This window comes from Lissotriton helveticus, chromosome 3_1 (genome assembly GCF_964261635.1).
Source record: "Lissotriton helveticus chromosome 3_1, aLisHel1.1, whole genome shotgun sequence".
In the NCBI taxonomy this organism is placed as follows: Eukaryota; Metazoa; Chordata; class Amphibia; order Caudata; family Salamandridae; genus Lissotriton; species Lissotriton helveticus.
In genome coordinates this window covers 1,136,561,643-1,136,587,792 of record NC_136061.1, presented here as the reverse complement: position 1 = coordinate 1,136,587,792, position 26,150 = coordinate 1,136,561,643, and the positions used below count along the sequence as shown (strand labels likewise).

General features: G+C 48.6%; 1 protein-coding gene across 3 annotated transcripts in view; it reads right to left on the bottom strand.

The window, feature by feature from the left end:
• Positions 1–26,150, bottom strand: part of STAM2 (signal transducing adaptor molecule 2) — a 489,661-nt gene that overhangs the window by 292,091 nt on the left and 171,420 nt on the right. For all 3 annotated transcript variants that reach the window (XM_078681742.1, XM_078681743.1, XM_078681744.1), the window contains exon 6: positions 7,633–7,702. In XM_078681742.1, coding sequence (XP_078537868.1) covers positions 7,633–7,702 — 70 coding nt within the window. The remainder of the gene's footprint in view (positions 1–7,632; positions 7,703–26,150) is intronic.

The following is a 26,150-nucleotide window of genomic DNA, read 5'->3' as shown; positions in this document are numbered from 1 at the left end:
CACACATTAACGAGTCAATCTAACACTAACGTGTTTCTGTCAGATAAATAGTTAGTTGTGGGCACACCCATATCATGTGAGAGAAGACCGCACCCTCCCCCTGGCAATGCGAATATTCATCCGAAGCAGTGCCAAAGTAGGTTTTGATCTTTGCTGGGGTGAGATAAGCTTTATGTAAGATATCAAAGTGCACTAGTTGAAAACGGGCATTCCTGGAGCTCTTCCATGCTCTCTCCACTACCTCGGCCCAGACCCTATCTGGTAGCGCTTTCCCCAAATCTTCCTCCCATTTACGCTTAAGGACACCTAGGGATCAATCGCTTGTACAGACATGTCGCAGCTTTAAACTTGCCCATTGCAACTACCATATATTGGCAGCCCTGGGAGGTGCGTGGTTCATTTAGGCCCTCCTTCCAGTGGGCATCGATAGCAGGGGTAAGCGCCACATGAAGCAAGAAATCCCCACATCTCAAGTCAAAGCGCTCCTGCAATTCTCGGAAAGGTGGTATAGGACCCCTATGGTAGTCAACTCTTTCCCAGCCCAGTCTGCCAAACCCTGCCAAGAGCCTCCATGGGGCAGTGCCTCACACATGGATAGCGGTATATCAGAAGCATATGGGACCGCACTGCCAGCTCGCCTCAGACTCCATTTCCAGCACTGCCATGCCATTTTAAGATCCTCTGGTAGAGTACCAACCAGTATTCGTGCAAGTAATCCCAATGTGGGGACTCTTTTTTTCGCCTCTTCTGGGCCACGCAGCCTTGCCGCTACCTATTGCAAAATCCATTGCAGCTGGACAGCTATATAATAGGTTTCAAAATCTGGAACTGCCCATCCCCCTTCTGACCTCGGGCGATCAAGACAGTCAAAGCCACCCTCCGTCTACCAGTGCCCCACAGGAAGCATGTCACCATGGATATGAGCGGTTTGAAAATCCGTGCAGGAATCCAAACCGCAGGGTCCCAAAGCAATACAATAGCCTGGGAAGGGCTACCATTTTAAGTAGTGCCACTCACCCAGCCACTGACAGCAGAAGTGTCCCCCAGAACTCAAAGCAACTCGCCAGGCCTCTCAGTGCTCTGCCAATGTTGCGCTTCAACATATTCGCTTGTGTGTGGTATATCTTGACCCTTAAGTACGGGAGGCACCTACATTCCCATTGCAACCCTGCTGTGGTCTGCGGACCGACTTTGTCTCCGACAGCAGGGAACAGCCCCGATTTTGCGCAATTCACTTTAAGTCCCGACACCACTCCCAGTTCGTGTAATAATGCCTTCGCCCCCAAAAGCGCCTACCATGTATCTTTCAAGAACATGAGCAAGTCATAGCATATAGGGCCATGTCGTGAACATTCTTGTGTGCCTGCAATACTTGGTAGTATCATCCCGTCCTGGCCTTCGCTACCAGTGGCTCCATGGCCAGCACAAATAGGACCGGGGACAGCGGGTATCCCTGCCAGGTACCTCTACCCCCATCCCAACCGTCAGAAATCGACCTACCCGTTCTACGCCGTGCCGTTGAGTAATGATAAAGTTAAGCCGTCCACTCTATAAACTTGTCCCCCAGCCCAAATGTTGCCATGACGTGGAGTAGATAGGGCCATTCTAGGCTGCTGAATGCTTTTTCGATATCAACCGCAAACACTCTGGCCGTGTCTTTCAAGTAGGTGTCTGCTTCTAGAATCTGCATGAAGCTCTGAATATTTAAGGCTGTGTTCCGAGCGGGAATAAATCCAGCCTGATCTTGGTGTATGATAGTCGGCATGAGCAGTAATAGTCGAGTGGCTAAAATGCAACTCAATATTTTTAATCAGTATTAAGCATGGAGAGCGGACGGTAAGCAGACCGGTCCCATGTCAGCTTACCAGGTGTAAGAAGAGGGCTGAAAACTGATTCCCTCATTGAGACTGGAAGCCTACCCAAAAGTTTTACATCCTTGTAGAGCGCCACCAGTCGCCGCGCAAACAATTCAGTATAGGTTAGATAAAATTCTATTGGAAGGCCGTCCGTCCCGGGAGTTTTATTCCGTGCCATAAGCTTAATAGCCGCCCGCACTTCCCAGATTTCAATGTCTGTGCCTAACAACTCCGCCTGTTCGGCACTCATCTGTGGGAGTGGGAGGTCCCTGGTAAACCCATTCAAGTCATCCTCTGTTTGGGTCGTCTTGCTCTCATACAAGTCCTCATTGTAATCGTAAAACAGCTAATTTATACCTTCTTGTGTATAGCAAGCACCCACCTGGGGGGTCTCAGATTTCCAGAATCGTCGAGCCTCTGCGCGATGGGTTAGCCAGCCAGGCCAGGAGTGCGCCAGATTTGTCTCCTTCGAAATGGGTGCGTGCAATATATGCTTTGTGATCGAAACATCGAAAGCGTTCCACTTGAGCCGCCACTGCCTCTCGTGCCTCCTCTGGTTCCCCCCGTTTGTCCGGCCTCCCAGGACTAGCTTTCTCCACCTCCCCTAAGTGATGTTCCATTGTCCCGAGTTCGGCTAGCAGTACCCTACGTACGCCCACCATCCCAGCAATACCACAACCCCGAATCACTGTTTTAAAGGCGTCCCACTCCACTAAAGAAGTTGAGGCTGAACCCTCATTGTCCCTAAAATATTGAGTTATGGACGTGCCCACATTATCACTAAACACTTGGTCCTCTAATATCTCTGGGCGTAATCTCCAAGTTGGTATCCTGGCTCGCACTTGCGACCATTGAATCCGGAGTAACAGAGGGTTGTGATCGGACAATGTCCTAGCAAGATACTCGCTGTTCTGTACTCCTGCATGTACTACCGGAGAGCATAGAAATGCATCCAAGCGCACATGAAGGTCATGTAATGCGGAATAAAAAGAGTAGTCGCGCTCCCCCGGGTGTTGTGCCCGCCATGGATCCACCAGGACCCGGCGATTCTGGCAATTTCACCTCGCCTCTGCTATCTTATGAAAGGGCGCACTGGGAAGCGGGGGGTGTGAGCGGTCCAAAAGCACATCCGAGATACAATTAAAGTCCCCACCAATCAAAATTGACCCAGTGATATAGGGTGCTAACTTCCCTGACAAGTGTGCAAAAAAATCAGGTTGTTCTGTGTTGGGAGCATATATGCTCCCCAAAGCTATATAGCGCCCATCCAATTTCCCAAGTACCACTACGTACCTCCCCCTCCGTGTCTATAATCCGTTCCCTGCACTGGAAGGGCACCCCCGCTTGCACCCAAATCAATGCTCCCCGCGCAAATGCGGAATAGGCTGTGTAGAACACCTGGCCTCGCCAGTGCCGTTGTAACGCTGCTCCTTCCTGCGCCTGCAAATGCGCTTCAAGCAGCAGTGCTATATGGAGCCCCCTATGTACTAAATAAGCATGTCGTTTATGCCGGTGCCACAGAGTACATACCCCGTCCAATCCATGATACACATTTCAAGTCTTTGGTGGTACAAATGTCAATGATCTTACAATGAAAACTGCACTAGTGACATGCCTGCCCCCCCTCCTCACTATCCAGTGCACATCAGTCCCATCCTGAACAGGACAGTCCAGAGCTTACTCCAGTTCTGAGCAGCATAAATGTTCTGCTAGTCATCCTGCTCACTTTTAACATACCACCCTCACTCAGATAATATTATCCGCCGTCTATGGTGTCACCTCAGGTAGCCGATCGCCGCTACCCCGTGGCGTGTCCAAGTCATTATCCACGGAGTCTCTTGTAGAGCCAGCTTCTTCGGCTGACAGAACAGTCCGAACCAGTGCCAGTGCCAGCACCACCACTACTTGTAGTGCCTCTACTTGTTCCCGAGCCATTTGGCAGGTCGTGGGTTTCTTCTGGGTTCTGTTATGGAGTCGACGGTGTGGACACAGCTGCCGGTTCACGGTTTGTTCCTGTGACTCCCCAGTGTTCTCTCCTCGCGGTGTTTCTTTTCTGTACCTCTCCAGCCAGTCCCATGCATTCTTAGAAGAGTCGACATAGTGCGTGGTCCCATCTAGTATAATGCGCAACCAGGCCGGCTACATCAGGGAATACTGGGGACCATCGTCCCTTAGCGCTTTCTTGACTGCCACATAGGAGGCTTGCCTCCTTTGCACCTCCAAGGTATAATCCAGGAACAGCGTAACCTTAGCAACATCTACAATGAAGGGGCCATCCGTTCTTGCTTTTTGCAGTAGCAGGTCCCTATCTCGAAAATGAAGCAGGCAGGCCACCACCGGTCTCAGTGGTCTCCCGGGGCAAACGGCCTAACTGAGACCCTATGCTCTCTCTCAAGGGTGTAAAAGGCAGTGAGGCCCTCCGGGGCTATTTAACTCCTGAACCAGTCCTCTGGGAAGGCCACCATATCACTCCCTTCCATCCCCTCCAGGAGCCCCACCACCCAGATGTTGTTTCTCTAACTGCTCCCCTTCTGCATCTTTGGCCCTACGCTCCAGGACAGTTACCCGATCTGTTATGGCCTTCATTTGTTGCGTCATGTCTTTCTGCACCGGTGCAAACTCTGCAATGGTGATTTCAGTCTTCTTGACCATTTCCGAAAGCTTTTTGTGTTCATCCCGTAGCAGGCCAAGACCCATTGCGACTGTGCTAATATCTTGGTGAAGGGTCGCTTTCGTGTCCGCTATTGCCTCTAGTATTTGTTTTAGCTGTTGCTGTACCGGATCTTCCTGAGCAGCCCACGGTTGATCCATAGGATCATCCTCCTGGTCTTGGGGGACTCCAGCCTGAAGCCCCTTTGGCTTACCCATAGTGTCAGAGGTCCACTCTGCGCTCCTCAACTGCTCCCTCCGTCTGGCGTCAAGCACTCCCAAGGGGTAGTGGTGCGAGTTACGAGGCTTACCGAGGGCTCGGCAGGGCCCAGTCTGGCCCACTTGGTCAATTCAATCCCAGGGTACAATGCCTAGTGTCCTCTCTTGAGCCCCAACCCACCAGCTGGCTTCAGGCTCGCTCACATTTGCCCCTCTGTTCATGCCGCCATCGAGGGAACTGGAGCTCCGGTCCAATCTCAACAGTCTCCTCCCAAGTGGGGGCCTCTATATATCAAGTCCCAGGTAGCCAGCTCCCCAATGGCGCATCAGCTCTCTAAGATCCAACACTATGCCATCGCTTCCAGTGCAGCCGCCACCTTACCAGTTTATGCTGCGTGTTTCCTCCCTGTGATACTCTGCTTTTACCAGGGTCTGCAACCGCTCCTATCAGCTTCCCGGTCCATCCGCCCGAAGCCCTTCCAAGGTCCAGCTCCAAACGCAGCAGGCAGTCCCTACATTGTTCGCGTTCCTCAGCTATGTATGTGCTCCCTGGGCAGTAGGCTGTGTCCTCCAGAGCAAGCCCCAGTCTCAGCACCAGTGTCAGCTCCACCAGGGGTTTCCGTACCCCAGAGGGCCGCTCCCGCCGATCACCTCCCCGGGAAAGCCTCGGATGGCATCCCCCTCGACCCCAACAACACTCCTCGTCAGCTGGCCAGCCTGGTAGCAAGGGCCCTCGGGTCAGCCGCCCAGCCAATCCTACATCACCGATCTCGTGCGATCCATTCGCTCCCCTCCCACCTCCAGATTGGGCATTGAACGCCCTACGGCAGTATGCAATTAGTGCTCTGCTCCCAGATCTTTAGGGGTCCGCCGACCTATAACAAATATGCCAGGGTGCCGCACCAGCTCGGCTGCCTAGACAGCACCAGATCCCTCTCCGAGGGATTTCCTCCGCCTGCAGGCAGGATTCTGCTCTGCCTCCGACCCAGCGTCTCAGGGCGCAGTCGCCTACACCTTCCAGGTGGCGCCGCCCACCGCAGATCCGCTAGCCTGAACTTCTCTTCGCTAGCAGTGGTAACGGAGCGCCATGATCAGCAACGGTGTCCCAGTTCCGCACAACAAATTGTCCCCACTGGTAGCACAGGGGTCAGTGCTCTGCATGTGTCTTAGCTGCTCCCGCCGCCATTTTGAGCCCTCTTGTCTTCTCAGCGCGGCTCCTCTGCTGCAGTCAAAATTCACTGTGAGCTGCGATGCATATCACAGGGACACTCCTCATGTGCGCAACCAACGGTGGGGGAGGGGGGGCACCTACGGTGCCTGGGCAGCTCCGGACTTCCAATAAAGCAGGATAACTACGAAGCTGATGCCAAGCTCTCTGCTTACTCGTCCGCCATCTGCTCCGGCCAAGCCACGCCCCATTCTAGACCTTTCATTACATCACTTTCCTCACTTACATACCAAACATGTAGAAATAAAGCTTGGTCACACCACTCCTTCACTGCTATTAGTTCAAGCCATTCAATACATTATCTCACTCCCTAACGAAGGACCCACTAGAAGCCATGAGTCAAGCCCTCTGTAGTCTGCACCTAAAGCAGTCTCAACTTCAGAGGATGCCCCACTAAACAATGCATCAGTCTAATTGCAAACAAACATATTACCAATTCCAGTGAAAACTATAAAGTCTACAAAAAGGTTTATTTTGAACAATTAACAAAATCATATTGAATCCAACACACATAGCAAAACCATGACATCTATCTGTCTGTCTGGAATTTTAAAACATTTGAAGTCCTTTATAAATCCCTGTCTCTTCTTCATGACATGCCTCAGAGGAATTAAACTCACACCCATTCTCATCATCGATATATCTCAGTCTCCCTTACCATTGCTGTCCCTGTACATATTATAGTCCTAGCTTTAGGAAGACAGGGACTTATCTCAGAGAACTAATTTTGGTATATCAAGGATATCCAGCTATTCACAAGCAAAAAAGGAATGGTGAAAAACACTGTCCAGAACCAACACACATAGCAAAACCAAGTGTCATTCAGGCCCATCATAAGTATCAGAACAAATATACAAGGAGGTCTTCTTCTCTGTCTTGAACAAACCTGAAATACAACCACTTTGGTGTTAACTTTGTTGATATCACCCCAGAACATGGCATCTACAAGAATCCCATTTTTTACATACAGATTACTGCAGCTCTCTCGTTATTACTCATTATCCCCATGGAACAGCTAATGAGTGTTATACATGCAGCCGCTTGCCTCAAAGGACAATAGAAATTCGATCACATTGCACCTACCTTGACTGACCTACACTGACTGCCCTGGATAGCCTGCGGCATCTTCAAGATCTGCTTAATCATCTACAAAGCTGTGATGGCAGCATTCCAATCAGAGAAAATGACATATCTTGCAGTCAATGCAATACCAGAAGATTGGATTCAAAACTGCAGGAAACAAAAAGCGCAGAAGCAAAACTCCTGAAACCATGGTCAAAGGCTAGAGGCAACCTTCCTCTCCTCCCGCATACTCAGACTTCAATTACTTTCTTGAAGTTCTGAAAGGAGTTAAGAACTATCATCTTAAACAACCACTGCCAAATCCGAGCTTTGCACGCTGTGAACAAGTCCAGTAGACCCCTAATTCACTGAAACCCACTCTGCTTGCACAGTACTCAATACTTACACCATTCCTCACCTCAACAGACTCTGCTTGTACAGCACTATTGTACTTTTATAGCTAGGTGTGTACCGGATCTATTGGATGTTCTTTATTGTATAAAGGTGCAGGAAAGCATGGTTGTGTGTAACTGTCCTTAATAGAAATGACAAGAGTTTACATTTCCAGTTATATCCATTTCGGTTTGGTTTCAAGTTTCTTTTAGATGTTTGGCATACCTTTTGCTATCTCCTCGTCTTCTTTGTTTTTAACAGGCAAACCCCCATTCTTTGATGCACCGGATACGACCTGCAAAAGTGATGGCAACCGCATTACAATAATATATACTCAAGGTGCCTTTCTAGAATATTAACAAATTTCACTAATGATCAACACAAACAAAATGTACCTCCATTTTCGTGGTGTGATTAAACTTCAAAGGAAAACAGATTATTTTAAACTAGTCAATCAAGCAGACATTGATGAGACAGTATGCTTGGAAGTTCATACTACTTATGTAGTGATACAACAGACATAAACAAAGATGCAACCCTTCCTTGATTGATCGCCTCTATTAATTCTTAACCCAAGATTCCCTCTCCTTCCCCTCCAAACTAGATGTCCTCTACATCTCCTGCAGTCATGTTCACCGAGTTGGGCATGAGACCAACAAAGCGTAACACTCTGCCTCGTCCTTGTGAATCTCAGCCTGAACCTTCTGAATTTACTGAGCTATTATTAAAATGGTAAGGCCTGTGCCCTAATGCCTGCCAGACTCCAACAATGTCCATCCCATCAAGCAGGAAACCTGGCACCTGTAGCCTGGCAAAGCATACTGTTTCAGAATAGATTCCAACTTCAGACCAAGGGTCAGTTATCTGGTACAAGATTCTGATTTGTGGTTTAACAGCTGAGCTACTGATGTGCACTCTTTTCCTGTAGAAATCACTGTAGGGAAGAGAATCAGCCAGCGTTTATACAAAGTTGCAGACACTTTTGGCTATGAAAAAAAGCACCTACGCTGCAGCAAACCTATGTAGTTAATATATATACATTTGTAAAAAGAAAAGTGCTTTGCAATCCCACACCAAGGTGAGAAAATTAATCGCTTATGACTAATAAAGAAACCCCTTCGGAGGAGAACCTGCGTAGCTTCCCTTTTGTAGCGGCCTACCAGTCCTTCAGGGAAAGAATTGCACTCTTTTTGAACAATAACTAAAAACAGTCTTTTCCACATTATGTTTGGCATAGTAGAAGACAAAGGATTTCTAAAGTCATTTTCTAACAATGGCTAACAGTCTACTAAATCAGAAAATTCGAAAATCACATTAGGAATTGCTGTAAAACATACCATCCGTTAGGAGAATAGAAACTATGAGTACCTTTACTCATTCTGAAACTCACTTTTTAATATATACATATTTCAAAGTAATTCTTTTTTGAGAGCAAGAGAAGATTGGTTTTTAATTTTTTCATGCCTGAATAGGTTTTTTTTTTTAAATAAATTGTATTTTTGAGGTTTCTTACAGGTTCACAGAAAGTTCACAAAATACATCTCACTGCATAGAATATCCAATTCATCATCAATTCAATCTATAAAGTGCAAGAGAGGAGTGCAAACAGGGTAAAATATAGAACATCACAAAACAGCAACTAAATCAATTGTGATATTAAAAAAATATATATATATATATAGATTTTTTTAGAAAGTTGAATATTAAACTTTCCTCCTCTAAAAGACCAAACTACACATCAAGATGCAGGTCTGCAAACTCAATTTCAGAAGCGTCATATGCTAATATGCTATTTCTTTAATGTGTCATTGTAGAAATCAAATTGCCAAGTGCTATATACATAAACATCCATATCTACAAACTAAAGTGCAAGTTAGCCCATTCTAAGGACAGTAAACAATTTCTGAGAATTCCTTCTTTAAAACAACAGAATACAAATCAAAGTAGTTATCAATGAGGCCTCACTACAGGTCTTGGAATTTAAATAATAAATGTTAAGTTACTCTTTGTATTATATTTGGATATATTTTTAGATTAATCTTATTACATTTTACTAATGGGATCTTTGATACATTGCTTAAATTCAATGTGCCAAAATAAACTTAACGAGAATATCCTACTGATCTCTTCACTAGAATACATTTCGACCTATTCCAGTACACCAGAAGACGTGCTTTTAGGTTCTTGATTACTGCTATATTTACTACTCGATAGGATCTTTCAGATGTCATCTTCATTATCCAAGCAATAAAGAGGCCTGGGATATCTATGGACACTGTTGACCATCACCATTTCTTTTATTTCCATTAATGCTACTAAGTTGGCTTAATAATAATTGATCTTTGAGAAGTGTTATTGATACACAATTTTGTATATTGTAGGTAAGTGATTATCGATAATTAATTGCAAGGATAGCCTCATGGGTGATAGTGCGCTTTATAAATACACATAACATGAATATATTTATACTGCTTTATGGACACAATGGTAGCCATACAAACAACAATTCCTCATGATTCAATCCTCTGGAAATCCGTTTTTTGTCCAACTGAGTAAGAGAATGGTTGGCATGAATATTTGGTACATCCTCAAGATTTTTATAAGCTTGCTGTTAAAAAAAAAAAAAAAAAAAAAGGTTTTGGGCAGAAACACACGAGAACTGTTTGGATCCAATTGATGTCTTATTACACTATGAAAGTACCACAGCAACCAATATCAAGACAAGCCAGATCAAGCATTCAAATTTCATTTCTGATATGTCTGTCCTTTGACTACTGTGAAGTACAAGTGCACTGACCATCGGCCTTTGTTCCGCTGACTCGGTTTATTGGACAATCTCCATACAGGGTTTACAAAGACACTACAACACAAGCACTTTTTTTTACCTGGGTTTAATAGCACCACAAGTATCAAACTATCATTCCCAAATGCCAATAAGGTGGAATTTCTGATTCTGTATTTGCCCACGGATGCAACATCCTAGTTTACACACATTTGGTTAAAGCTATCAACCCGATCCCCTATTGAGTGGATTTTGTTACAGAGTTCAGTTGAATTTACTAAAGATGCACCAAACAAGATAAACATGTGGATTTGAATAAGATAGTGTGGTATTCTAACATGCCTAACCCACTTCAATCACCACTTATTGAAGTGATTTGCCATGTACAGAAAAAGGACAAACTTTTTCCAGGGATTAAGGGAAGAGTTTAATGAAGCTCTTTCACATATCGAGACAAGAGCATGGCCAGACCTGCTCAAACTGGGATGAAGTCTAGACCATAGCATAATAGTAAAACGAATGAATGAGGAGGCACTTGCAGTTAGTTCCTCAGTCAGACAAAAGCAGATTTCCAGATGGCTGAATTATGAGTAATTCATGCCACCCATTCTCTTGGATACAAATTCGATAATGTGGCTTTCTTGATTGCAAGACTGTTTTCTAATATAGATGATTTTACAGATGAGCTTGACTGGTATAGAAAGGCAATGAAAAAGTTATAGCATGTGGCTTTTTTCCCTTCAAACCAGGAGGTGGGATCCAAAAAGACATAGATTCGGATATCAAAACATTCCTTCATATTAGTTGCGAATAACTAAAGTATATTAAGGAAACTGCAGTCTAGAGTAAAAGAGGTCCCTGCAGTCAAAACAAGGCTGACAAATTAAATTATGCAAAAGTTTTATAGACCTAATTGGCAGCTTCTCATAAACGTAACAAATTTAGGGGATTTGAGATTGCTTATTTGATACATGTCTATGGCTGTTGTCGGGTGATACTTGTAACGATCCACCCTCTATACCACATGCCAAAATACATTATTCACCTTAAATTCAATTTCAGCAGCTATTAATTTAATAAACGTGAGCAGTACTGCAGGACCTCCGGTCAGAGATTTTGAAATGGTGGGCCTAAAATGTACTCCCATCTTTTCTGTGTGTGTCCAAAACTGGGAATATTCCCCTATGTTGAAAGGGCTCAATCGTGAAGCCAATATTTTAAAAAGGTGATAAAAGTTTTCTGGTGAATTATTGTAGGAAAGTGGGTTTCTGTTGCAGTAACCCCCCACTTTTTGCCTGATAACTGATGCACTTTTCCTTGGTGTGCCCTGTGCCCCTGTCAGTCATTCCCCAGAATCAGTTCTTTCCCCAAAAACAAACACAATTAGCATCTCTGGCTACATGTCAGCCCCTGGTAAATGGTACCCTAGGTACCCAGGGCACTGTGACCACAGAAGACAGCAAAGGGCTGCAGCACTTCTTGTGCCCCCCTTAGAGGCCCTGTACCCTGACACACACACAAGTGTCTTGGTGCAGTACAAAACAAAGTCAACATGGCACACATCCCTGTGTACCATGCCCATAACACACTACCCTGGCATAGCTCAGTCACCCCTCTAGCTGGGTGCCCTATGCCAGTGGTGTGGGTACAGGTGCACGAGCCCTGTACCCCTACAGTACCCAGGTACATTCCTGGGCACTGAAAGTGCAGTGCTGCCATTAAGAGTATATGGCGCTGGGAGGTAGTCATCACGAACTCCACAGCACCATGATGGCTACACTGAAGACTGAGAAGTTTGGTATCAAACTTCTCAGCACATTAAATCCACACTGATGCCAGTGTGGGATTTAATGTAAAGTGCACGACCGAGGGCAACTTAGAGTTGCCCCCTGAAACTAACCCACAACCAGTGTCCTGACTGGGAGGCTGCCTAGGCTGCCACCCAGAAGACATGTTGCTGGACCCCTGGCTAGAGAGCCATCCGCTCTCATGGGCCTGCAACAATGCACATCCTGAGGCGAGGTGCTATGGCTCCTCCCCCAGGATGGGCAGGGGAAGCTTCAAAGGCATGCTGCCTTTGTGAGCTTCTCCAGGCCATTTGTTGTACTCAGCAACTGGCCCCCACTGGTTCTGCCCCCACTCTGGCGAGAAGACAGGCAGGAAGACCTAAGTGAGGAAAGGGGGTGTGCCAGCCTCTGCCAACCCGACCCCTCAGGTGGAGGAGGCGAGGTGAAGCACAACCCCGGGCTCTCGCCATCTTGAGGATGGGGAGCCCTACCCAATCAGAGACAGGCTCCTGCCCCCCTCCCACTGGAGAGTGGCAGGATAGGGGGTGTACTTACCCCAAGGAAGGGACTCATTGGTCACTGACCTTCCCCTACCTGTAACGTAAATTGAGTATTTAGGGGCACCCTGAACCTTCCTTCCTCAGATCCCGATTCCGAAACTACAAGAAGAACAAAAAGAAAGAAGACCTGCCGTGCAGCTGCTAACAAGAGGACGACACCAACTGACTTGGCCCCAGCCCTACAGGCCTGTCGACCCTCGAACCTGCTAAACCCCGGCGTCTCCTGTTGTCAGCAACCTCGAGAACCCCGGAGGACCGGACTGCCTTGCTCATCCAAAGACTGGGAATCCCACGAGCAGTGGTTCTGCTCAAACAGCAACAACCCCTGGTGCCAGCCAGGAACCGCGAATCCAGCACACTATGCACCCTCTGAGCCCGGCCTGTACCTGAGTGAACAAAGACCACCAGGACGTCCCCCCGGCGACTGTGACCACGAATCCAGCACCCAAGGACTCTCCTCGACGCTCCTGGCGACGCCTGCAGCCTCACAACCAGGGACCCCTCCAACCGCGACCAGCTGAGGGTAAGACTACCCGACACCAAAAGACACCCCTGCACCCAGAGCCCCACGGCCCCCTGTGCCCAACTCCTGGGTTGCTACCTAACCTACAGCTTCCCAACTTACCTCTCGCAAGTGGTGGTCGCACCTGAAGAATCTCCGTCCCAGAACTTGCAGCCTTTGTTCGTCTTGCAGCTTTCCCATTGAAATACATTGGGCACCCAAGTGCCACTGGAAGTGTAGCAACTATCCTATCTTACTTCCCCACTTGCCCTGTGTAAGTGACCAGGAGCTCAGCTCCCACAACCACGTGGTCCGCCTGCTAGCAGCCACCAACCGAAGGCCCCCCATCCTCCATAGGATAACATTGGGCCTACCCACTCTGCACCCGGCTGCCCCTGTGCCGCTGAGGGTGTAACTATTTTACTTACCTGACCCTGGGAGACCCCTGAGTCTACCTCCAGAACCTTAACTCTGCCAGCCGAGTACTTACCCAAAGACCGATAACTTGATTTTCTCCTTAGGGTAACATTGGCTGGGTTTCACTCAGAATTTCTTCGAAGTGTCAAGTTTTGCAACTTTCAAATACTTTTTAAAAATCGTCCTAACAGTAAAAACAAAATTACTCACCTGCTATCAGGAGAGACCCTAGTGCTGGATCTTTGTGCCCAGCACTGACCTTCAAAAGTAATTGTAACCGTGATTTACTGTTAACCCAATTTTGCTCCATAGGAATACATTGCCTGGTTTTTGACAGAATTTCTTCTAAGTGTCGATTTTCAAAACTTACAAATATTCCTTAAAAATCGCCTGTGTAACAAAAACGATTTCTTGTAATTGTTTACAGGAAATGCACCAGGGCTGAATCCAGGATCCAACCCTGAGTACGAAAAACATTTGTAAAGTGATTATTGCATTTACTTAAAACTTCCCATTGAGCTCAATGTTATTTTGTGTTTAACTTGTGTTGCGTATTGCAACAACTGTAACCCCACGAGGACGTCCCCCCCGGCGACTGTGATCACAAATCCAGCACCCAAGGACTCTCCTTGACGCTCCTGGCGACACCTGCAGCCTCACAACCAGGGACCCCTCCAACCACGACCAGCTGAGGGTAAGATTTCCCGACACCAAAAGACACCCCTGCACCCGGAGCCCCACGGTCCCCTGTGCCCAACTCCTGGGTTGCTACCTAACCTACAGCTTCCCAACTTACCTCTCGCAAGTGGTGGTCGCACCTGAAGAAACTCCGTCCCAGAGCTTGCAGCCTTTGTTCGTCTTGCAGCTTTCCCATTGAAATACATTGGGCTCCCAACAGCCCAAAAGCACCCTGCACCCAGCCGCCCGAGTACCACTGGAAGTGCAGCATCTGTCCTATCCTACTACCCCACTTGCCCTGTGTAATTGACCAGGGGCCAAGCTCCCAGAGCCGCGTGGCCTGCCAGCTAGCAGTCACCAACCAAAGGCACCCTGCCCGCCATAGGCTAACATTGGGCCTACTCAGTCTGCACCCAGCTGCCCCTGTGCCGATGAGGGTGTAACGACTGTACCTACCTGACCCTGGGAAACCCCTGAGTCTTACCCCAGAACCTTAACTCTGCCAGTCGAGTACTTACCCAGTGTCGAGTTTTGCAACTTTGAAATATTTCTTAAAAATCATCCGATCGGGAGGAGCTACGCGTCGAGCAAGATGGCCGCTTAGGACCTCTGCTCCGCGTAACTAGCCCTCCAGCTCTGTGACCCTGTAATTTATCCTGTCGTTGAAGCCTGCCGCCCTACGGAGGAGGTGACGCTGTGTCCCCGACTGTTGCTCCGGACCCGCCTCGATACCGGGGGCCGGAGATAGGCCGCCCGATATCTGCGGCCTGGGACGTGGCTGGGACCCGGGACTTGCGTGCACCCAGTGGCCGTGCCGGAGAGTATAAACAGTGGGCCGGACACCGGAAGTCGCCTGTCCGGCCCGCTGGAGAAGTGCGACGGAGTGGTGCCGCGGGGAAGCGCAGCCACGCGCAAGAGGAGCGGATTTGCCTGTGACACCGGCGGTACCCCCCTGTGCGCGCTGGAGGCTCTCTGCGCGAGGAACTGGTGGAGCAGGCGGCGGGGCATCTGAACAGGAAACAAAGCCCTCTCTGTACAGCAGGAAGTGAGAGCACAGGCAGCCGGGGTGTGGTGTGAGGGCCCCGGCCTGTGGGAGACGTGCTTCGATCGGCTTGGTTCTGGCCAGTCCTCTTGAAGATCCTGCTCTGGGGCCGTGGACGGTCGCATCTCCCAGGGGCGTCTTGCGGCTTTGGCCTGTCCTACAAGGTGGTGTCAGACGAAAGGAGAGAAGGCAGGTTAGCGGGTGTGGCTGAATCGGCCTGGGGCCCCGCACGAACACACAACGCTCGGGGTGGAAGTGGCAGTTGAGGAGCGTTGCTGATGGTGGCCAGACCCAGGTCTTCCAGAGGGTCTAAATAGGTTCAGACCAACAAGCTGGACCCTTACACTATGCCTAAAGGATCGCCTGTGGAGACGAAGCGGGCCCAGTCGGCGAGCGGTGCTGACGCTTCAGGATGTGATGGCGGCTATTGAGGGAGTCCAGGCGTCGTTGGGGCATAAAATGGAATCTTTTGATAACAAACTGGACACGGTCACGATAGAGGTCAACCTCATCCGGGCGGATCTCACGAAAGCAAGGGAGGTCAAATAGTTGGATATAAAGACCGCCAGTCTGATAGATGATATGGCATTGATCCAACAGGAGGTACGTGATCTTAAAGCCTCCCTAGCCCTGACAGACAAGAAGCTTGACGATTTTGAAGGGAGGGCCCGACAAAATAATATTCGCATCCTCGGGGTACCGGAGAAAGCAGAGAGCCCTGCCCCAGACTTGTTTGTCGAGGATATCATCCTCACCCACCTCAAGTCTAAGGGACTGAGTAACTTTTTCACGATTGAACGGGCGCACAGGGTGCCCGGGGGGCGACCCAGGCCTGGAGCGCCACCTCGCCCGATGATTGCGAGAGTCCTGAATTTCAGGGACATGGATATTAGTTTGCAGGCGGCCCGCCTGAGGGGGGCCCTTCGGAACAAGAACGCCACCCTCTCCTTCTTTCCAGGCATCACGCAGCTTGTGCAGAGACAGCGTCAAAGCTTTTTACCTGTGAAGAAGAAATTAAGAGACAAGGGTCTGAGGTATACAATGATGTTTCTGGCGAAACTGAGAGTGGAGGCCGAGGGGCGGACTTGGTTTTTTCGACAACCTGGATGTTGCAGCGGACTGGATCGATATTCATCCCCCGGCCGAATCAGAGGGACACAATTTAGATGGAAGAGGCGCACAACAGGGGCAGGAGTGAGGGAGGCGGACGAGACGGCGACTTATGGTTATTTACACGGTGGTGGGTCTCGACCCATCGGTGTGTGTTATTTGTTGGAGCAGTATTATTGAGAGTGTGTGGGTGATTCCGAAATAACGAACCAACGTCTGATGTGGGGCTGGGGGGAGAGGGCGGGTCCTCGAATCTCCTCCTCGTTACTACCTTTAGTTAGTTTGTAGAGTTAGATTGTGGGGTGACAGGCACACTGCGAGTTGGGGATGGGCGTAAGCCGTGAGCAGGGGTGCAGGGAGGGGGGAGGGGTTAGCGAGGCCCCGCGGGCCTGGGGTCACGCTGTTCATGGGTTTGTTTGGTAGGTGTTTGTTTTTTTGTCTTTTCTTTTTCTTTGCATCAGGTGACAACAGTGTGATTGTATTGTATCCATAATGGTTTAATGTCGAAGATTAGTCGGAGATCGGGGATAAAAGTGCTAAGCTGGAATGTGAACGGCCTGGGAGACAGGATTAAGTAAGGAATGGTCGGGCCAGTTGATTAGAAGACACTCCCCGGACGTAGTCTTATTACAGGAAACCCATCTTATTGATAATCGTTGCTTGGCCCTTCATAATGGAGGTTATAAGTTGGTTGCACATGTTGGGTTCACTACGGGGTCAAGAGGGGTTGGGATCCTGGTTAAAAACTCTTTTCCCCTAGACATTCAAGCTACTTGATCTGACCGGAGAGGCCGCTACATTGGTGTATCAGGGCAGTGGGAAGGGACGACAGTTACTTTCATGTCCATATATGTCCCGCCCGGCCTTCAATCTGATACTTTTCGGGACCTGGGCGCTATCTTCCTGACTTTACCTTTGGGTCTCCTGGTGATGGGAGGAGACTTCAATGAGGTGGTAGACGTGGAGCTGGACAGACACCCGGCCAGAGCTTTGAGACAGGCACAGATGTGGCTTCCGACTTCCTAAACATGACAGGACTGATGGACGGTTGGAGGGTGCGTAACCCAACAGCGCTATAATATACACACACGTGTCCGCTGCGCATCACAGTCTGTCTAGAATTGAATACATTCTGATATCGGCGGCCCTGGCTGCCGTGATCCAGGATGCGAGACACCTATGGGGGGGGTATCTCTGACCACTCTCCCATATGGCTTCAGCTTGAGATTGGTCAATTTGCAGTGGGAAGGGTGGTTCCTATTAATGCATGGCACCTGAAAGACTCAGACACCAAGAAAGAGGTCGTTAAGGTAACAGAGAGCTATTTCCAAGAAAACAGGGGCTCGGTGGAGTCACCACAGACCCTGTGGGAAGCTTATAAGACAGTTCGGGAGGAGGTACTATCCTTGGTGGCGGGGAAGAAAAAGAAGCACCTAGCGGACATGGAAAGGGCAGAGGCGGAAGTGATAAATTTGGACGAGGAGGTAGCTAGGGCAGCAATTCCGGAGAGTATGCACCTCCTAAAATTGCGACAAGATGATTATAGAGGCCTCGCAAGAGACAGGGCCATAGCTCAGAGCGGCGATACTCAGAGCAAGATATACGAACATGGGGACAAGGCCGGTAAATTGATAGCGTGGCTTGAGAAGGGAGATCGGGCATCGAGGCTGGTGCCAGAACTACAGGGAACGGGTTCCACAATAATCACCGACACAGGCAGTTGCGGATGAGTTCTCTGAATATTATGGCGGGTGTATTCCCTGGTCAGCGGGTACACAGAGGAAGACAATAATGCAATGATTAGAGATATCCAGATGCAGGTACTCTCGGACGAAAACCAAGAGTATTTAGATTCCTCCCTCACGGATGACGAAGTGGCGCATGCCATCAGGGGGGTGCTCCCGGGGAAAGCCACCGGCCCGAACGGAATCCCCATTGAATTGTACAAACTAAGTGCTAATAAACTCGTCCCGTTTATCCGGTCTATGTTCCTGGAGAGTAGAGAGAGGAGCCAGCTCCCATATGACCAGCGCTTGGCTAACATTGTGGTCATCCACAAGGCGGGTAAACCCAAGACGCTTTGTTCCTTGTATAGGCCAATCTCGATGCTGAAATCCGAGCCCAAAATCCTGTAGGTACAAAAGGGGGTGGAGCCCAAAATCCTGGCAAAGTTGCTGGCGACAAGATTGGTCAAGGTAATCACCACCCTCATACACCCGGACCAATCCGGGTTCATGCCCTGCCGTAACACAGCTCTGAACTTGTGCAGGCTCCATGGGATACTGGGTAGGTCCTCAACGATCCAGGAACCGGCAGTATTGGTGTCCTTGGACGCCATCATGGCTTTTGATAGAGTTGAGTGGCCCTACCTATTTGCAGTGTTGGGGAAGATGGGCTTCGGTTCGGAGTTTGTTACTCTATGCCAATCCACTGGCTAGAGTTGTTGTAAACAATCGCAGGTCTGCTGATTTTCCCCTCGGTAGAGGCACGAGGCAGGGATGTCCCTTGTCCCCGCTACTGGTCGCTCTCGCCCTTGAGCCCTTGGCTGCATGGGTCCGGTGGGCCCGCTCAATAAGAGGCCTGCAGGTTGACTTTGGACTGGGAGGATACATTTTCATTATATGCTGACTATATCCTGCTTTACCTCACCAACCCTAGGGGATCCCGGAGATGTTTTCTGGATGTGCTGGCTATATTCGGGAGGTATTCCGGTTTCACAATAAACTGGGCTAAATCGGTGCTTTTCGTCCTGAGGGGTGATCCACCGGTAATACCGCAGGACTGCCCAATACAGATTGAGCCATTGGGATTCAAATACCTCGGTATCTACATCACGCTCGACGCAAAGTTAAGGTATGCTAACAATTTAAATCACCCTTTGACCAGTCTTCAGAGAGATGTGGAGCGCTGGAAGGCTCTTCCACTTTCCCTCCTGTGCAGAGCGGTGCTTTTTAAGATGATGGCCCTTCCTCGAATCTTATATGCCCTCCAGAACACAATGGACCCGGTACCGGCATCCTATTTTAAGGAAATAGAGACCCTCCAGAGACGGCTTCTCTGGGACGGTAGATCCCGAATAGCATTCGCTAAGGTCACTCTTCCCTGGTATGACGGGGGGTAGGATTGCCGGGCTCTATATGCCAGGCCTTGACGATTTCCCCTGACGGGACTCACGGCGCACGCTGTGCACGTGTGGCACACGGCTAACAGACAGCTTGGGCGGGAGGGGAAATTCACACTTGGCACCCCCCCTATGGAGTTCAGAGAAGCTGGGAAGTTTGTGGAAATCCAAGGGATTCGATAAATGGGATCTTATTGGGATTACGCAGATTAAAGACGTGTGGGGGAAGGACACGGTGCACACATTTGACTCTTTCAAGCAGCAGTTTAGCCTTCATGAAAATGAAAACTACTGTTACCTCCAGGTTAGGCACGGTCTACTTACACATATCCCTGGAGGCACAACTCTTTCCGATGCTTCCCCTCTCGAAGACCGGGTACTGGACAGGCACCTCCCAGAGAAGACTACTTTTCTAATTTATAGAAAGCTCGTTAATAATATGGAGGACCCGTTGACGTCCCTTAGGGCACATTGGGGGGAAGAGGGGTTGGAGCTGGATGATGAGAATTGGAGGGAGGTTACAAGGGTGTCTGCGCTCCTGCGTCGCCAGCAAGCGGAGGTGGTGTTGATCACACCGCAGTGGAGGTCTCAAGTGTGGTTTCCAGTTCTACTGAACCTTTCCTGGGATTTTCCAATCCCACTCCCCCACTCTCCTCACATCCTTCTCGATCCAGATCTCGTTCCTCATCGTCTAGTCCAAGACGAAACGTTGAGACTAATGGCCTGGAGGATCTCCGGCGTCGCTGGACGCTCCCAGGTCTTTCGGGAAAGGCTGAGGACTTGCTCTCCAAGGCATGGTCGGATAGCACGACAAAGAGATATCAATCAGCCTGGCACCGATGGCGTCATTGGTGTTTGCGACGGGGTGTCGATTCCGTGGGGGCGGATGTAGTCCATGTCCTGAATTTCTTGGCGAGCTTGGCGGGGGATGGGTTGGCCTATTGATCAATTAATATCTTCCGATCCACAATCTCGGCTGGACATGTGATGGTTGCAGGGCTCACCTATTGGTGAACACCCCTTGGTGTGCAGTCTCCTTAGGGGAATACGTCTGTCGCTTCCCCCGGAGCTGCGATATTCTGTCCTATGGGACGTGAACAGGGTTTTGAACCTGCTCCTCTCTTGGCAACCAAATAGGTTCCTCTCCCGTAAGGAGTTAACGGCCAAGTTGGCGATGTTGTTGTGTCTAATGTCCTGCAGACGGGTCTTGGACGTAAGAGCCTTGGACGTTTCTGCCAGAGTTTTTCCCCCAGAAGTGGTATCCTTCACAGTGAGCAGAAGGACGAAGTCGAACACAAGGGTAATTTCTTACCCAGCTTTTCCTGACTCCCCGAAGCTGTGTGTGGTTCAGTGCCTCCGTGCCTACGAAAAAATTACTGATGAGGCAACTGCTCATTGCACTACGCAAGCCGTACAAGGCAGTTTCTTCCCCGACGATCGCCAGATGGGTGTGTTGGGTGATGCAGGAGGCTGGTAAGACACGAAGCAGTTTGGTGCTCATTCAGCAAGGGGTGCAATGGCTTCTAAAGCTTTTGCCTTAGGGGCACAGTTGGAAGATCTGATGCGTGCAGCCGATTGGTCCTAGGATTCTACTTTTAAGAGGTTCTATTTTAAGCCAGTAGTTGAGGTGGCAAGGATAGTTGTCGACTAGCTTTGAACGGGCATAATCTGAAGCCTCCGGTCCTGCCATAGAATGGGAATTTGCCTAGCAGAGGTGCTGGTAAGTTCCGATTCTATTAAGGACTAGGAGGCGAGGATTATCCCTCCCAATGACTTCAGTGAAGTGGACCCTCCCCGTATTGCTGTAAGTAATAGATTCATGGGGATTATTTGTTCTGATGACTTGTTAACTCTGGCTTGCAGTTGTTGTGCCTAGTGTTGTGTGACACCTTTTGGCCGAGCTCAGCCTCTGACACTGCCTCTTTTGCAGGAAATGATGGTTCCAAGCAAGATGCATGAAACTCCACCACAAGTGCATCGTGCAAAGAAAGAGGATGAGGAATGACCGAAGAAGGACTATCAGGACTGGCTGGGATGCAGTCACTGAAGAATGACTATTGTTGTTGGAGGACTTTCTTTTTCCTTTCCCAAGTGTTCATGGGAAATGTAGTTTGTTGTTATATCGCTGCTGTGAAAATAAAAGCGGAGAAAGAAGGCATAATCCTCGCCTCCGAGTCCTTAATAGAATCGGAACTTACCTGCACCTAGGCTAGGCAAATTCCCATTCATCCCCCATTTCTAGATCCCATTGAAACCCACCCCCCTTCCCTAACTTTACTGTGAATGTCTCCAAGTGGCTTTGGCCTGGTCATAAATTTAATGACAAAAGAGTGCCATGTGTGTGTGTCAGGGCATGGTGGGATCATGTGTAGTAATGGAAAAAATAGGTACTCACTTGCCCTCCCTAGATTAGATGAATTTCTGAAGTCTTGTTGTACTTGTTCTCCAGCTGCTGTCCACAGGCAGACACCACCGCAGTTTAGTATGCACTTGAACCAGACAAAGGAGACTTTTGTTTGCTTAGATGCTGAAAACTGATGCCACCTCATGCTACACGGTGGACAAAGGTGTGCATGTGTGTGATTACTTTCCCATTCCTCCAAGCTACTTTCCTGTTATTTCTCTACTTGTATGTAACCCAACATTCCCACTCTTCCCTATCTCCAACTTTCCCCATATTATCTACCATAGTACTCAACCTGCCACTCTTACTTATAGCCGCCTATGGTGTCTTACCCCTACAGTGTAAAGTGCCACGCTTCCGCCAAGTAACCCCTTCTCCATGTCGCATGAGATGACCTTCTGGGAAAAATGGCTAAAGCATGTTTGCACAGCTCAATTAAAAACAGATACTCAAGCCCCTGTATATGTTTGGTTTCTCCTATGCCCACCCTGCAACAAGGCAAGTAACATGCCCCAGCATCCGGTACATATCTCTCCAGCTGAGGATGCTTTGAGCATATTAAGGAGCTTGATCATGGTTTTTTCTTCATCAGACTATTTGTGCTTTTTTTTTCCCTTGGAGATTTCTTCTGCTAGTCACTTTCTGCATGCACTCTAGGTATCCTGCCTAAACCGTAGTGTACTTGATTTAAGAAATACCAGTCTTGAGGATCTATTTCTTAACCACTTACTGGTAAGCAAGCAGTATTTAGGCCAAACCATACTCTAGAACATAATAGGTAAAAATCTGATGTTCTGATAGAGAGGCCTCTTTGGTTTCTGTCTGATATAGAAGGTTCAGGTCACAGTCTGGGCAGTGATCTGCATTTTTTACAAAGCAGATAGTCCTCACCGAAGGAAGACTATTGTGGCAAATACTGGCCACTCAAGATAGATTCATTGTGTTAAATTTGCTGCTGAAGTCCAATTCTGTCATAGCACTGTGGTAAGTATTGGCAATGAAATCTCACGGCTTCAACCACAACCGTTTTGAATGCTCTGGCTTCTTTTCCCATGTCATGTTCATACTGATAACACAGGATTAATTTACTGGTGCATCATAAGCATATAAACAAATTTTCACAGACAGAGTTCCTTACAGTTTGTGCCAAGGAACATCAAAAGCCTGCTGGGGACTGACAAGATTAATAACAGGAGTTTCATTACCTTGGCCCTGATACCAGCTAGTCACATGAGTTTAGCCATTTCACATTTGAGCACTGCTACACAACCTGTTCTCAGGTCAGTTTTGCCTAGCTAGCACAGGCAAGGTAAATGGCTCTGGAACCTACTCAAGCCCTCCCATACTCTCAGTGAGCACTCTCATTTGGGAAGTTTTAAAGCCCCTTCTGTGCCCCTGTAAAAAAACATAATAATAATAGGTATTGTCCATTGACGATCCTATAAAGTTATCTCTAAGTATTATTGTAAACTCTGTTTGGGACTGCTGTTGGGACTGCAATATCTTACTCATAAATCTGCCTCCCCAAAACCCCACAGTGAGTCCAGGATGGTGTACACCAATGAGTTTTCTATATGGCCAGTATGTGTGCAATGTCACAGTCATTCAAATTAGAACCCCGCACACCTTGTGAGATGATGCTTTGCTGTAAGTTGAAAGGAAAACTGCAGAACTGTCTCCTAGAAAAGGAGTCCTCACACTCCTGCTCTTCTCGGACGAGATTGAAATGCTATCCTTCAGATTGCCTGAGAAAACAGAGCTCTACTTGAGATACACCCAAACACTCAGGTTTATTTCAGACGTAGGGCTTAATTATAGATGTTTTGTAAATACCAGCTTGGGTCCGAAATGCTAGTTACTGTATTTTATTTCTTTGCAATACCTTACGCAAAATGTACACTATGTACATATATAATACTGATTTACAGTGGACACCATGTAATTTTTATAAAAAAAACTTTTTCCCTCAAGCGAATGCTGAACTGTGTAAAGTCAATAGTGCCGTAGTCTGCGCTACACATAACAGGTACATGTTTTTGGAAGCCCATCTAATTGATTTATGGTTTAAATCTTTTTCATTAAAACACAGAGGTTAAACTTTACACCACAATTCTGGCCCAGCGGCTGAAGCCCCACCTGTCCCCACTGATTCACCCAGACCAATGCGGGTTCAAGCCCATGCGTGGTACTAGGCATTGTCTCCAGAGGCTAAACCTGGCCCTGGCTCATCGTCATTTGCTCAGCCCCTATTTGGCACTCCTCCTCGTAGATTTCGAAAAGACCATCGATTCGGTGGACTAGAGGTAACTTGATCATGATGGGTTTTGGCCCCCACTTCCATAGTCTGGTACACGTCCTCTATGCCCAGCACCAGGCGCGAGTCTTAGTCAATGGGATCTTATGGGAGGCCCTCCCAATTTAAAGGGGTACGAGACAAGACTGCCCCCTGCCGCCCCTTCTCTTCGCACTGTCGATGGAGCCCCTGGCGGTTCTGATGCGGTCCGAGGGCCACGTTCAAGTACGGGAATGGTTCGAGGACCGCGTTCAAGTATGAGAATGGTCCAACATGCAGGCGGACACGATCGCCCTCTACGAGGACGATGTTTTAATCTTTTTAGCTGACCCTGCTCAATTAGGCCCTCAATGCCTCCGGATCCTGCAATCCTTTGGCCAGGCCTCCGGCTGAATTCAGATACATTGGTCCTGGTCCCCCTACACTTGTCTAGAGACTGCTACGACTGCAATCTATGATACCGATTCAGTGACAGTCTTTCAAATACTTAAGAGATCTGGGTTGCCCTTCTCCCTGAGCTAGGCTGGTCCTTCAATGTTACCCCGTTGATAAATAAAGCCAAAGCAGAGCTTCAGAGTGGCAGATATTACCTTTGAATCCCCTGAAGAGAGTTGCCCTGTTTAAAATGATGATTCTCACTCGGTTCCTTTAGGTCCTCCAAAACACCCCCTTCTGTTTTTCGAGGGCCTGGTTTCGGGAACTGGACAGCATGGCCACCAAGTTCCTCTGGGGTGGAGGGAGGGCGCGTCTGGCCCTGACCGTACGTCAGATTTCTCCATTCGATGGGGGCTTGGGGATGACACACTTATACCTGTACTATGTGGCTACTCGCTTACTGACCATAGAGGACTGGTTTAATGGGGGCTGGTCCGACCCATCCTATAGGCTTGAACTGAGCGAACTAGGTTTGCCCAAACTCCAGTCGCTGTTATACGGAGAGTCCATTCGTTCCACCTTACCAGAGGTAACACGCTCTGCGCTGGTGGCCTGGCGGGCTGCTCTACGTCATACTCAATGGACACACAAGCTGACTCAGTGTACGCCTCTCTGGCATGGCACTTGGCTCCGAGAGGTCAGTGGTTTGCAAGGATTTAGGTCATGGGACCTTATAGGAATCTCGCAATTGGGGGATGTGTGGGCGAGTGGTTATATGCACTCCTTCCAAGACCTCAAGACCCGATATTCCCTGCACCCAACACAATTCTATAAATATTTACAACTGCGACACGCCCTCCACGTACACATAGTGGAAGACACACGGATCCCGGAGCACAGCCCTCCCAAAGCGCAGACTAAGTTGGGTGACCTGGGGAAGGTGGGTATCTCCCGCATTTACCGGACACTGGTAATAACACCCCGACCTCATTGGATCGGCTTAGAGGCCATTGGGAGGAGTGGGTGAGTACTCTAGATGAAGAAGATTGGCGTGATGCCCTCATGTCAACCAAGAAGGTTACTGCATCAGCTAAACTCCGCTTGATCCAACTATACAACTTGCACACCGCATACCTAACCCCAGTACGCCTCCACCTGGCGGGATTTTACCTGAGCGCTTCCTGCACCAGGTGCAGCCAAGACCCGGCTGAAATTTTCCATATGGTGTGGGCATGCCCTCACTTGGCACGGTTCTTGGGTGAAATGGAGGAGCTCACAGAAATCTTGGGGTATGAAGTTCCCTCATGATCCACGACACTCTCCTTGGGGTTACGAATGGGCTGGATGGGTCTAGAATTGTTTTTTAACATGGCAATGGTAGTGGCCAAGCGAGATATAGCTGCATCCTGGAAGTGCTAAGATCTTCCTTGCTCTGGAAGGTGGCGGAGGGGGGTGGATTGGTGTGCAGCACAAGAAAAAACTGTACTAAGCGCGAGGTTGTCCTTAGAAGTATCGCAGGGTATGGGGCCAATGGCTGGGTGCCATGGAGTAGTCCAGTCATGTGCATAATGTATATACCCATTTGTACTTTAGGGGGTCGGACGTTATGGAATGAACATGTATTTGGCTGTGGATGGTTATCCTCATTGTCCAATGCTTATTTGCTGGTGTT